Consider the following 13,197-nt stretch of genomic DNA (forward strand, 5'->3'; position numbering starts at 1 on the left):
AATTTCTGCAAAACACAGGTGGAAATCAACAGATCAGGCAGAAATTTTGGAGAGGAATAAATAGAAAACGTTTAGGCAGAGCCCCTTCCGCATGTCTAGACTGTGTACTCCGCTGCTTAGTTGCTCTCTGAATTGCAGAGTTCCTCCAGCGTTTTGTGTGTGTGCGTCTCTGTATTTCCAGCAACTGCAGAATCTCCTGTGTTTTATATCTGCATTTTACTTTGGCATTAGATACACGTTGATAATGAGTATATTGCTTACGGGAGCCGCTTTCTGCGTTAAAACAGCTGCAGATTTTTTCTATACCCAAGATAAAAAAAAGAGGTATGGACATTGAACCAGTGCTTGCAGAAATGTTCAATGGCACCTTGATTACCCATAGGGCCATGCGTTAAGAATTTCGCCGGCGCTGAAGCGCCGATGAAATGCGCATGCGTCAGACTGAGGACGTCCCTGAGTTTCACGCATGCGCGCAGTACACTGAAGGCCTTGAAAATGTCGGTTGCAGGTAAGAGCGTTTCTCCGTGTTTTTAGCTTAAACACCGACTTCGGGATAATTCCTCTGAATTTCTTACACCGTGGCCAGCAATCCCGGGACAGTCCTGCTCTCTTCCCTCTCTCTTAGCCCCACGAACCGTACACGGGCCCCGGGGAGCTTCCGACTGATGAGGGAATCGGAACCGGTGGATCTCTCAGACGGAGCTGAGCTCCAGCTATCCAAATGCAAGGATTAGGAACTCGGAGAAAGGGAACAAAATCTTTTACATCAGCAGTTGAGAAAATCGGCAGTAGTACTCTTTTCCGTAGATGCTGCCTGGCCTGCTGAGCTCCTCCAGTATTTTGTGTGTGTTGCTTCCTCTACCTCCTCTTGCTCTGGGCTTTTCTACCGGTGAGAACATATTTTGTCCCATTCTCTCTGGGTACGTAATGATATCAAACACCTTTGCCCTGGGCAACAAGTAGCTTTCACATCCCAAATGTGCCAGACACCAGTGAGACAGACTACTGCCCTTCCCTTCATATTCATTGACATTGCATTCACTGAGTACACCACCGTCAGTCATTGGGGGAGGGTTCAGAGGAAATATTTATGTAGAGTACAGAAACTAGTGATGCCTGTTTGCATTTTGGTGATGCAAAAGTTGCTGGAGAATTTGCAAGTGGGAAGAAGTGGAATGATATTTGGAAATCTGACTTTTTAAAGCATAATTTAGCAAGTGAACCACATATGGACAATGTGCAAAAGCTTTGGTGAGAAAATCCTTCATTACCTGTTACAGGCCTGCTACATAGGTTGTGTGAGAGTGCAGATGAACTCGATCAAACCCAGAGGAGATCAAAGTTCCTATTGACAGTGATTTGCTAGCTGTGAAAATGAATACCTCTCTATATAAAATTCCCTGTGCACATCTTGTCACTGGGTAAAAAATGCACAGTACAAGATTTATCTGCACACTGGTTATTACAAATTAGAGGGGTATTGGAGGGAAGGAGGGGAGACCTCCAGTGTCCCTGATGCCTTCACCTACAAGATGTGCAGCTTGTAACCCTGCACTTCAATGAGCTGCAACTTGAAATGGGTGAATTCCAGGTCATCCAGCAGTTGGAGGGGGTGATAGATATGACATGAAGAGAGGTGAGTTACTCCCAAGGTGCAGGACACAGGAAACTGGGTGAGAGTCAGGAAGGGGAATGAGGTTAAATATCCATCGCAGAGTACTCTAGTGGCCATCCCCCAAAAACAACAGGTGGACCACTTTAGAAGCTGTTGGGGGGAAATTACCTGGCAGAGGAAAGTCAAAAGGCTGATAGGGGATTCATTAGTTAGAGGAACAGAACAAGAGGGGATGAATATCCTAGTGGTAAGGCTTGCTGGTGGTAGTGAACAGGGGAGGGGGTGATGTGGTTAAAATAAGTTGCAGGGGGAATGGGAGCCAGAATGACAGAACAGATAGTGGAGAGGGTGAATTAAATTGACTTTATTAAATACCTACTACATAAACATGAGTAGAAATATTTACGTTACATCTCCATCTAAATGTGCAATGTGTAATTTATAGTAATTTATAATAGATCGTCTGTACATAGGACAGTCACTATAACATGGAAATGCAATTGTATCAGCATGAATTAATCAGTCTGATGGCCTGGTGGAATATGATGTCCCGGAGCCTGTTGCTCCTTTTGCTGTGGTACCGTTTCCTGGATGGTAACAGCAGGAACAGTTTGTGGATGTGGTGAATTAGGCCAGTTTGTCCCTGATATTCGTTGGGCCCTTTTTACACACCTGTCCGTGTAAATGTACTGAATCGTGGAAAGTAGATTGTGCAATGTATAATTTCCTTGTTTATATTTAGAGACATTTTTTGGTGTATAAAATGATGAGGGGTATTGAGCATGTGAGTGACCAGAGGAGTGTTTTTTTCCCCCAGGGTTGAAATGGTTAATGCCACTTTTCCACACTCCCATAGACCCTTTGTCCATCTCCTGAGTAAATAGAGTTTGAAAATTATTTAAGATCTCCCCCATCTGCTTTGTTTCCACACGTGGATTGTCATTCCGGTCTTCCAGAGGACCAACTTTGTGCCTTGCAATCCTTTTGCTCTTAATCTATCACTAGAATCCCTGAGGATTATCCTTCACCTTTTCTGTGACAGCAACCTCATGCCATCTTTTAGCCATCCTGATTTATTTCTTATGTGTTCTCTTGCATTTCTTATACTCCATAAGAAACTGACTGCCTATCCCTGTTGTGCAATTCCATTTTGTGCTTTACCAGGGTCTCAATATCACTTGCAATCCAAGTTTCCCTACAGTTTCTATCTTTACCTTTTATTCTGACATACCCGCTTACTACTTTCAAAATTTTGCTTTGAAGGCCTCCCGTTTACCAAGCACACCTTTGCCATAAAGCAGCCTGTCCCAATCCACAGTTGCCAGATCCTAGTGTTGATTCCAGGTGTTGATCATGCCCTGAACTCATCCACCTTTCCTACGCTGCTCCTTGTATTTAAATATACAGGGCTCAGCATATTCACTGCACCATGCACAGCTTTTTCATTCCTGACTTTGTCTGAGGCCTGAACAACATCTGTCTCCACAACCTCTCCACTATCTGTTCTGTTATTCAGGCTCCCATTCCCCCTGCAACTTTAGTTTAACCCTCCTTACCCCCACCTCCCAGCATGCAGATCTATCAGCCCTTTGGCTTTCCTCTCCCAGATCAATAAAAAGGAGGTACATACCAGGTACAGGCAGATAGGAACAAATGGGGTAGTTATGAAATACAGGAAATTCAAGTGAACACTTATGAAAGAAATAAAGGCATGAGGTTGCCCCAGCAGACAAGGTGAAGGATAATCCTCAGGGATTCTGCAGACATGTTAAGAGCAAAAAGATTGCAAGGGAAAAAAATAATTCTCTGGAAGATCAGAATGGTAATCCATATGAAGGGATAACATAGACTTGTGGAGATTTTTTTTGCATCCGTATTTACTCAAGAGATGAACACAGAGTCTGTAGAAGTGAGGCAAAGCCACATCAACTTCATGGACCCTGTACAGATTACAGAGGTGGAGGGGTTTGCTGTCTTGAGGCAAATTAATGTGGATCAATCCCCAGGGCCTTACAAGTTGTTCACTAGGACCCTGCGGAAGACAAGTGCAGAAATTATCGGGGCCTTAGCACAGATATTTAAATCATCCTTAGTAACAGGTGAGGTACTGGATGTTTGGAGGACAGATAATGTTGCTCTGCTGTTCTAGAGAGGCTGTAAAAATGAACTAGGAAATTACATGTTTGTGGGCTTGACATCAGTACTGGGAAAGTTATTGGAATGTGTGTGCAGGAACCAAGTATATACTGTAAGTATTTGGATAGGTGTGGACTGATAAAGGATAGACAGCATGGCTCTAGCCAATCTTTTACAGTCTCTCGAGGAAGTTATCAGGAAAGTGGATGAAGACAAGGCAGTGGATGTTTTCTACATGGACGTTAGCAAGGCACTTGACAAAGTCTCATATGGGAGGTTGGTCAAGAAGGTTCAGTCACTCAGCTTTCAAGATTAGACAGTAAATTGGATGAGACACTGTCTTTGGGAGAAGCCAGAGTGTGGTAGCAGATGGTTGCCTCTCTGACTGAAGGCCTGTGACTAGTGGTTGCCACAGGGATCAGTGCTGGATCTGTTGTTGTTTGTCATGTATATCTGTAATCTGGATGATAGTGTGGTTAACTGGATCAGCAAATTTGTGGATGACACCAAGACTGGGGTTTTAGCGGACTGCGAGACTATCATGGCTTGCAGTGTGATCTTGACCAGGTGGGAAAATGGTTTTAGAAATGGAAAATGGAATTTAATGCAGACCAGTGTGAGTTGTTGCACTTTGGTATGACCTACCAAGGGAGGTCTTTCACAGTGACTGGTCGGGCACGGAGGAGTGTGTAGAAGAAAGGGACCTGGGAATACAAGTCCTTAATTCACTGAAAGTGCTATCACAGGTAGATAGGGATGGAAAGAATGATTTCAGCCCATTGCCCTTCATGAACCAAAGTACTGACAACAATAGATGGATGTTATATTGACTTCTAGAAGACATTGGTGAGGCCTAATTTGAAGTATTGTGTGCAGTTTTGGTCACCTACTGGAAAGATGTAAAAGAAGATCAGAGATTTCAGAGAAAATTCACAAGGATGTTGCCATGTCTGGAGGACTTGGGTTATAAGGAAAGATTGAACAAATCAGGACTTTATTCCTTGGAATGCAGAAGATTGAGGGGAGATTTGATTGAGACAGAGTGGCACAGATCGTGTTAATGCAAGCTGGCTTTTTCCATGAAGATTGCGGGGGGGGGGGGGACAACCAGAGGCCATGGGTTAAGGGTGAAAGGTGAAATGTTAAGGGGAACATGAGGGAAACTTCTTCACACAGACGGTCATCCGGGTGTGGAATGAGCAACCAGCACAAGTGGTGCATGCGAGCTCGATTTCAACATTTAAGAGGTTTGTGTTGGTACCTGGATGGCAGAGGTGTGGGAGTGGGCAGTTTAAATAGTTCAGCACAAACTAGATGGCCCAAAGGGCCTGTTTCTGTGTTGAAATTTTCTATGATTGTGACAAGAACCTGAAATAATACAAAAACTCACTCTAACCCCTTTTGACAGCTGCGTGAATCAACCAGTCATTTCAGCAGGAATGTTTTATATGGCAATAAAACTGTGGCACTTTAAGTTAATAATACATAAAAGAAAATCCCAGCTGCACGTCAAGAAAAACTATTTGTGTGAGAGTGTTTCAGTTACTGTGGGGCGAAGAACCCATGCAGCTCAGCAGGAACAGGGAATAATACCAATGGAGGGAGTCAAACTGAGCCAAGGCACAGATTGGAGACGGCTGAAATGCCCCATTCTTATACAGACAGGAAGAGCATCAGAGAATTGATGGTCATTCCAGATACCAGCACTCTGCCCAGTCAGGAGATGATTTCTCTGTAACAGTGTGATACCAGATCAAACCTTGGCAACTCAAGTAATCTCATCTGAAATGTTGTCCTACACCCATTGATGGATTTTGTAAATCTTTTTACAGGTTAAAAATGAGAAGGAATTCGTTTCCAGGAAGCTCAAACACGGCACAGCAGTTTTGTTGTCTCTCTCTAGAATTTAAGAAGTGGAGCAAGGGATCCAATTGACCACCCTTCCTGCTCAGACTGTGGGGAGGGATTCACTCGGTCATTTGACCAACTGGCACGCCTGTAATTTACACAGGAGGAAGGCCGTTCACCTGCTCAGACAGTGGGAATGGATTCACTCGGTTATCACAATTGAAGGTACATCAGCAAGTTCACACTGGGCAAGGCCTGTTCTGTGTGTGAGAAAGGATTCACTCAGTTTTCCCACCTGTGGACACACCAGTCAGTTCACACCACACCGGGCAAAGGCTGGTCATCTGCTGAATTTCTGGGAAAGGATTCACACAGTCATCTGACCTAATGGCTCACCAGCGGGTTCACACTCTGGAGAAGCCATTCATCTGCTCAGTCTGTGGGAAGGGATTCACTCTGTCATCCAACCTACGGAGACATCAGCGAGCCCACACTGGGGAGAAGCCATTCACCTGCTCAGTCTGTGGGAAGAGATTCACTCAGTCATCCCACCTACAGAGTCATCAGCGAGTTCACACTGGGGAGAAGCCATTCACCTGCTCAGTCTGTGGGAAAGGATTCACTCTGTCATCTACCCTACTGGTACATCAGCGAGTTCACACTGGGGAGAAGCCATTCACCTGCTCAGAATGTGGGAAAGGATTCACTCGGTCATTTACCCTACTGGTACATCAGCGAGTTCACACTGGGGAGAAGCCATTCACCTGCTCAGTCTGTGGGAAGAGCTTCACTCATTTATCCACCCTATGGAATCATCAGCGAGTTCACACTGGGGAGAGGCCGTTCACCTGCTCAGTCTGTGGGAAAGGATTCACTCAGTCATCTACCCTACTGGTACATCAGCGAGTTCACACTGGGGAGAAGCCGTTCACCTGCTCAGTCTGTGGGAAAGGATTCACTCAGTCATCTACCCTACTGGTACATCAGCGAGTTCACACTGGGGAGAAGCCGTTCACCTGCTCAGTCTGTGGGAAAGGATTCACTCAGTCATCTACCCTACTGGTACATCAGCGAGTTCACACTGGGGAGAAGCCGTTCACCTGCTCAGTCTGTGGGAAGAGCTTCACTCATTTATCCACCCTATGGAATCATCAGCGAGTTCACACTGGGGAGAGGCCGTTCACCTGCTCAGTCTGTGGGAAAGTATTCACTCAGTCATCTACCCTACTGGTACATCAGCAAGTTCACACTGGGGAGAAGCCGTTCACCTGCCCAGTCTGTGGGAAGAGCTTCACTCATTTATCCACCCTATGGAATCATCAGCGAGTTCACACTGGGGAGAGGCCGTTTACCTGCTCAGTCTGTGGGAAAGGATTCACTCAGTCATCTACCCTACTGGTACATCAGCGAGTTCACACTGGGGAGAGGCCGTTCACCTGCTCAGTCTGTGGGAAGGGATTCACTGAGTCATCTACCCTACTGGTACATCAGCGAGTTCACACTGGGGAGAGGCCGTTCACCTGCTCAGTCTGTGGGAAGGGATTCACTGAGTCATCTACCCTACTGGTACATCAGCGAGTTCACACTGCGGAGAGGCCGTTCACCTGCTCAGTCTGTGGGAAGGGATTCACTCAGTCATCCGACCTACAGAGTCATCAGCGAGTTCACAGTGGGGAGAAGCTGTTCACCTGCTCAGTCTAGGAAGGGATTCTCTCAGTCATTCACCCTACAGGGTCATCAACGAGTTCACACTAGAGACAGGCCGTTCACCTGCTGAGAATGTGGGAAAGGATTCACTCAGTCATCCCACCTGCTGGCACACCTGTCCGCTCACAATGGGGAGTGGCCATTGTTTTGAATCCCTGGGTTTTGTTTGCTGTGGACTCTCATTTTAAGAGAGAGAGAGAGAGAGATTAAGAAGGCAAATGTGTCTGACTTGCAGCTTGTTTACATCGCGTGCAGCTTGTTTAGTTTTAACCGAGGACACATACACTCAGAGTCAGATGTAGACGAAGGAGGAAAAATGGAAGGATCGAAACCAGGGAACTAGTGGCCGAGGGTCACTGTTTGGAACTTTCCTTTGCCCACAAGGGTGGGCTAATTATCGATTCACCGTACATCAAATGTGTGGTTGTCACCTCATTTTATCCATAGGAGTGGATCTGATTTGGCGCATCCTGTGAAGACCACTTATGTGTTAACCCTTGCCTGGCTGTGGTGTGGTAGTTCATTAAGACGATACCAATTATGACAAGTCACTTCGGGTGATAATTAGTATGTGGATTTGGAAGGATGACAGATAAAATCTACAGTGACTGTTGGTCTCGTTTTACCACCATGGAACCTGTGGAATACGACATAATTGCCTTCTCTCAACATTTACCCTGGATTACAATGATCTCTCTCTCATCACCTATTCTGTGGTTGAACTGAACTTTCATACTTTACCATCTCAAGACTCCAAGCCTTGTTTCCCCCGAGCTATATAGTTTGAGAGTTATATTTATACACATAACTCTCATGAGGATATGTGCAGATGCTGGAAATTCAAACAACACACACAAAATGCTTGTGGAACACAGCAGGCCAGGCAGCATCTATAAGGAGAAGAACTGTCGACGGTTCAGACTGAGACCCTTCGTCAGGACTAACTGAAAGGAAAGATACTAAGAGATTTGAAAGTAGTGGGGGGAGGGTGAAATGCGAAATGATAGGAGAAGACCGGAGGTGGTGGGATGAAGCTAAGAGCTGGAAAGGTGATTGGCGAAAGTGATACAGAGCTGGAGATGGGAAAGGATCATCGGACAGGAGGCCTCGGGAGAAAGAAAGGTGGGGGGGAAGCACCAGAGAGACATAGAAAACAGGCAAACAATTAAATATGTCAGTGATGTGGTAAGAAGGGGAAGAGGGGCATTAACGGAAGTTAGAGAAGTCAATTTTCATCCCATTAGGTTGGAGGCTACCCAGCCGGTATATAAGGTGTTGTTCCTCCAACCTGAGTTTAGATTAATTTTGACAGTAGAGGAGGCCGTGGATAGACATATCAGAATGGGAATGGGACGTTGAATTAAAATGTGTGGCCACTGGGAGTAGTCTGTTGCTGCTGGTTCGTTTCTAAAGCGTTACGGTTTGTAACAAAATGGGGCCTGCATCTGGGATATGAACAAATTTAAGGATTGATTTATTATCGATTTCATTGGGGAAATCCCTTTTGATTTATTTGTGTGTGGAAAACCAGCAGCAATGGATGTTGATAGATATCTGGAAGTGTGAACCTCTCAGGCATTAGAGGACACCAGAAGGATTGAGTTATTGAGTATTGCTAAAACGTTAATACTTGCTAAGGTGAAATTGACAATGAGGAGGGCACAGATGCAGAGGATAATAGCTGAACATTATGTATCTGAGGGTGTATTTAAAGTGGAGGAGTTGGAGGTGTTTCCTGGAAGTAAACCTAGTGAGCTTGAGCTCCAGTACAAGTGAGAAAAATTAAAGATGGAGACTGTGGAAAGGCAGATACAGTTTGAGGCCTCCACTCCATGGACTCTTCCTACACTTCCCCTCCCTTGGAAAAGCAGGCCATGTACTCAAAGAACCTCATTACCTGGACATTCTTGCTGCAAACCCGCTCCCCCATCGGGGAAGAGATACAAAAGCCTTAAAGTGCTTAACACCAGGCTAAAGGATGGCTTCCTGTCTGCAGTTATAAGCCAAATGAATGATAAAATGGACTCGGCCTCACAATGTAATTCGATGTGACCCTGCACCATATGTCTATCTGCACTGCACTTTCTCTGCAGCCTTAATGCTTTGTTACAGTTATTGTTTTGTTGTATATCAGCTCAATGTACTGTTGTAATGTATCTGTCTGTGTGGATGGTACATTAGGCAAGATTTCCACTGTAGCTCAGTACATGATGATAATAAACAAATTTCCCATTTTAATTGTGTGGAAATATTAGACAGACTAAGCTTCTGCTCTGGAAGCTCAGAAGGAAACTGAACTGTTGTCATTTCTGTGGAAAGCAAATATATGGAAAATGCTTTAATCTCACATTACGATCTGCGGTAACTGGGATCAGTTGACCGGTGGTGGGTCTCCCATAACAATATCAGAATCAGGTTTAATAGCACCGGCATGTGTCATGAAATTTGTTGTCCCTGCGGTAGTAGTAGAACCTAATCCATGACAATAATTTTTAACAATTCTGATTTAAAATAAGAATATACATATATAGTACAAAAATAGAAAAAAAAATTGAAGATATAATAACTATCTTAATTGTGTGGAACTATTTGACTGACTGGGTTGTTGCTTTGGAAATTCTGAGGTGAAGCTGAACTGAACTTTACACATTTATGAGAAGCTCAGATAAATAGAAAAGGCTAAATTCTCACATAAATGAGTCATACACCCAGAAACATCGGCTGCACTTCAGCGCCTCAAAACAGTGGAATGAAACATGCAGAAACTATTGCAGAGAAAAAGACATTGTCCACGAGAGGATGTGACAGATCCGGATCTCACTGCCTTGTCTGAACGGGGAAAGATGAAGCTACACGGACACGTAGAGCAGTGACCCGCAGATGCTGCAGATCTGCAGAAAAACATGAACAGGAAACGGGATCAGGTGACGGGTGGAGGGACTCCCACCTGAACCGGTGACTCCGTTTCTCACCCTTCACACACTGACCGACCCATCCACCGCATTCCCCGCATTATTCCATATTTACCCCAGATACATGATTATTTTTCCACACCATATCTACACCGATCCCTTTCCCTCCATCCCCAGGTCACAGAGTCACGGGCTCGATTCCCATCCCCGTCCGAAACATAATTCAAGCCCAAACAGGAAGTGTCCACGTTTCATTTAAATCAGTTCTGTGTTTATAAACACTAATTTATATTCACATTCCTCCGGCCTCAGTGGACAGGAACACTGAAACATCAAGTGAGAAACAGCAGGAGGTGGCCATTCGGCCCCTGTAACCATCAACAAGATGGCGGCTGCTCTTATCCACATGTTTATTTCCATTCACCACCCTCGGAGTGAAGACATTTCCCCTCATCTCAGTCCCGGACAGTCCACGCCCTTTTTCAGAGACTGGGATCCCTGGTTCAGCCGGTAATGATGTTGTGCATTTCAATATGTTCACCCCTCAGTCCTCGATTCCCTAAATGAAAGGGTTATCGCATTTGATCTTTCTTCATATGATGACCCCACCACTCCAGGGATCAGTATGGTAAATCTTCATCGCACTCTCTGTAACAAATACTCTCTAACCTCTTTGTTCATCCTCTATGGAATTAATTTCCATCTTCTGCAGCCCCGTGTTGCCCCAACCACTCACCTCCCACCCCTGTCACTATTTCTACCTTCCCACCTCCCTCCTCACCTGGATCCACCTCTCACTCCCCAGCTCTTGCCCCATCCCCACCCCTCACCTCTTTTCTCTGACTATTTCCCGTCCACTCTCAGTCCAGAGGGAGGGTCTCGGCCCGAAATGTTGACGGTCCATTTCCCTCCACAGATGCTGTCCGACCCACTGAGTTGCTCCGGCAGTTTGTCCTTTGGTCTGTATAACCCGTGTTAGTGTGGGGATCGGGATTTTACACCATATTCCAGGTACAAACTCAACAAAACACAAATAATTGTCACTTTGTCCGGACCATCGGCCCCGCTTGCAGGGCAACAGTCTGCCGGTGACTCTCACCACCGTGGGCTCAGACATTTCCACAGATGAGCCCCTCCTGTCCCCACCGGGACAAACATCCTGTCCGCCCCCTCTCTCACCATCTTCATCTTTTCAATAAAATCCCTACCCGGGGAACCGGCATCAAACCGACGGGCCGAGCGGTCTCCTCCTACCTCTCAGCGATACATCAGACTCCGGCCGCGGGAGACGCTTCACAAACGCCCCAACTTCCCTCGGAGGGAAATGGAAATAAATCAGAAAGCGGACATTTACTTTGAGGTTTTCTCCGCTCTGAGGAGGCGGTCGGCGCTTGAGCGGGAGACGGACTCAGCGGGGTAACGCCCACTCGGCTTGTCCGCCTCCGCGACTGGTTGTAACCAGTGATTGACATCGCTTCATACCAATGGGAATAGCGCAGCTCCTGAATCCCCTGTTGACAGCGGTGGGGGGGGGGGGGGGGGCTGGTCACGTGATTATTAGCCCATCCGTTAAACCGATAAAGCTCGAGCACAGCAGCGCTTGGGTGACGTATGACACCGCGCACGTGAGGGCAGATCCCGGTGTGGGGAGCCCATTTGTGACGTCAGGCGCGTGGGTGAGGAGCTGTGTGACGTCACCTGTGGGAGAGCGCTGGCATTTAAAAGCACCTTAATGGACTTTTCAGTGGGACAACAAAATTAATCACGGGTTTCATCACTGAATCCAGTGTTGTGGGATGTAAAGTTCCCTGTTATGTGTCCGGCTGTGCCGTGTTGTTGGTGGAGTGGGCAGCGTGGTGTTTGTCTCGATTCGGGTCACAACACCAGAATTGCCAGCGGGGTCCACACACAGTGTATTAGTCAACAGAAAACCTCTCGTCCCTGGAGTCTTTGTCTCCTGGTAAACTCAACACCCTGACAGTGTGGACCATAGACACCCCTTCCTCTCAGAGTCAGGGAATCATTCAGACAGCTGATCGCTGAATATTATTTATTGGTCATTAAAGTTCGCCCAGATTCGTTTGGACGGATTTGATGTGGAATTCGGGGTGTCACAGTGAACTCAGTGAACGGCCGAACTCTCTCCGTTGTCCAAACATCCTTCCAGGTGAGGCGACACTTCACCTGTGAATCTTCCGGGGTCGCCCGTTGTGTCCGCTGCTCCCGATGCGGCCGCCTCGACACTGGTGACACTGGCTCCTCCACAGTTGTGCGGGGTAGGGTTTTTTTTTGGGGGGGGGGGGAAATCGATGATATTATTCCCTTTTGTGCGGGAGGGGTGGATTTGGGGGTTGATGATTGGGATGACGTTCTTTTTTATGCGGGGGTAGGAGTTTGGTTTTTCTCTCTAATAGATGCTGCCCGGCCTGCTGAGTCCCGCCAGCATTTTGTTTGTGTTGCTCTGAATTTCCAGCATCTGCAGACTGTGTCGTGTTTGTCATTTAACTCTCCGTTGTCCCTCCCGCTTCCGGCCAGTGCGCCTCTTTCGGGACCCCCGGCCACGGCTGGTGTAGCCAGGAACCTCCTGCTAAACGCAGGCGCAGTGCCGACCGTAGCTATTATTCTGTTCAGGCGTCTGTGAAGAAGGGTCTGATCTCGGGTTTGTGGAAATCGGGGGCCGGCTGCCGTGGAAGCACAACTTTGTGGGCCGAAGGGCCTGTATCGTGCTGTAGGTTTTCTATGTTTCTATGAAAAGTGCCGGGAACGAGCTCTGCCGGACGGCTGGAGGCTCCGGGCTCTCCGGTCCCGCAGCCCCGGTTTTAGCTTTGCGCCCGAGCCCGGGCTGTGGGATCAGTTAGTTGTGGTTCCCAGGCTGGGAGGGGTTTGGGGTGAGGGGGATCTGTCTGTGTGTGTATGGGTAGAGGTTATGGGTGGACTGTGGGTGTGGGGTGAGAGGAGTGACGTTTTGGGGGACCGTAT

At 46.8% G+C, this 13,197-nt stretch overlaps 1 protein-coding gene across 1 annotated transcript; it reads left to right on the top strand.

The window, feature by feature from the left end:
- The first annotated feature begins 420 nt into the window (after nucleotides 1-420).
- Nucleotides 421-12,791, top strand: LOC140723230 (uncharacterized). Its single transcript, XM_073037831.1, has 3 exons — nucleotides 421-508; nucleotides 6,036-7,250; nucleotides 12,754-12,791. Exons 1-3 carry the CDS (start codon nucleotides 421-423, stop codon nucleotides 12,789-12,791), a joined length of 1,341 nt encoding a protein of 446 aa, XP_072893932.1.
- The last annotated feature ends 406 nt before the right edge of the window (nucleotides 12,792-13,197 follow it).

The sequence above is a fragment of the Hemitrygon akajei genome, unplaced genomic scaffold (assembly GCF_048418815.1).
Source record: "Hemitrygon akajei unplaced genomic scaffold, sHemAka1.3 Scf000105, whole genome shotgun sequence".
NCBI classification, from domain to species: Eukaryota; Metazoa; Chordata; class Chondrichthyes; order Myliobatiformes; family Dasyatidae; genus Hemitrygon; species Hemitrygon akajei.

Bases quoted from the DNA above. Each gene is read 5' to 3' on its own strand.
- LOC140723230 (XM_073037831.1), top strand. From the start codon at position 421: ATGAAATGCGCATGCGTCAGACTGAGGACGTCCCTGAGTTTCACGCAT. The intron at 509-6,035 runs GTAAGAGCGTTT...TCATCTGCTCAG, and splicing joins CTTGAAAATGTCGGTTGCAG to TCTGTGGGAAGGGATTCACT. The intron at 7,251-12,753 runs GTCATCAGCGAG...GCTTCCGGCCAG, and splicing joins TCAGTCATCCGACCTACAGA to TGCGCCTCTTTCGGGACCCC.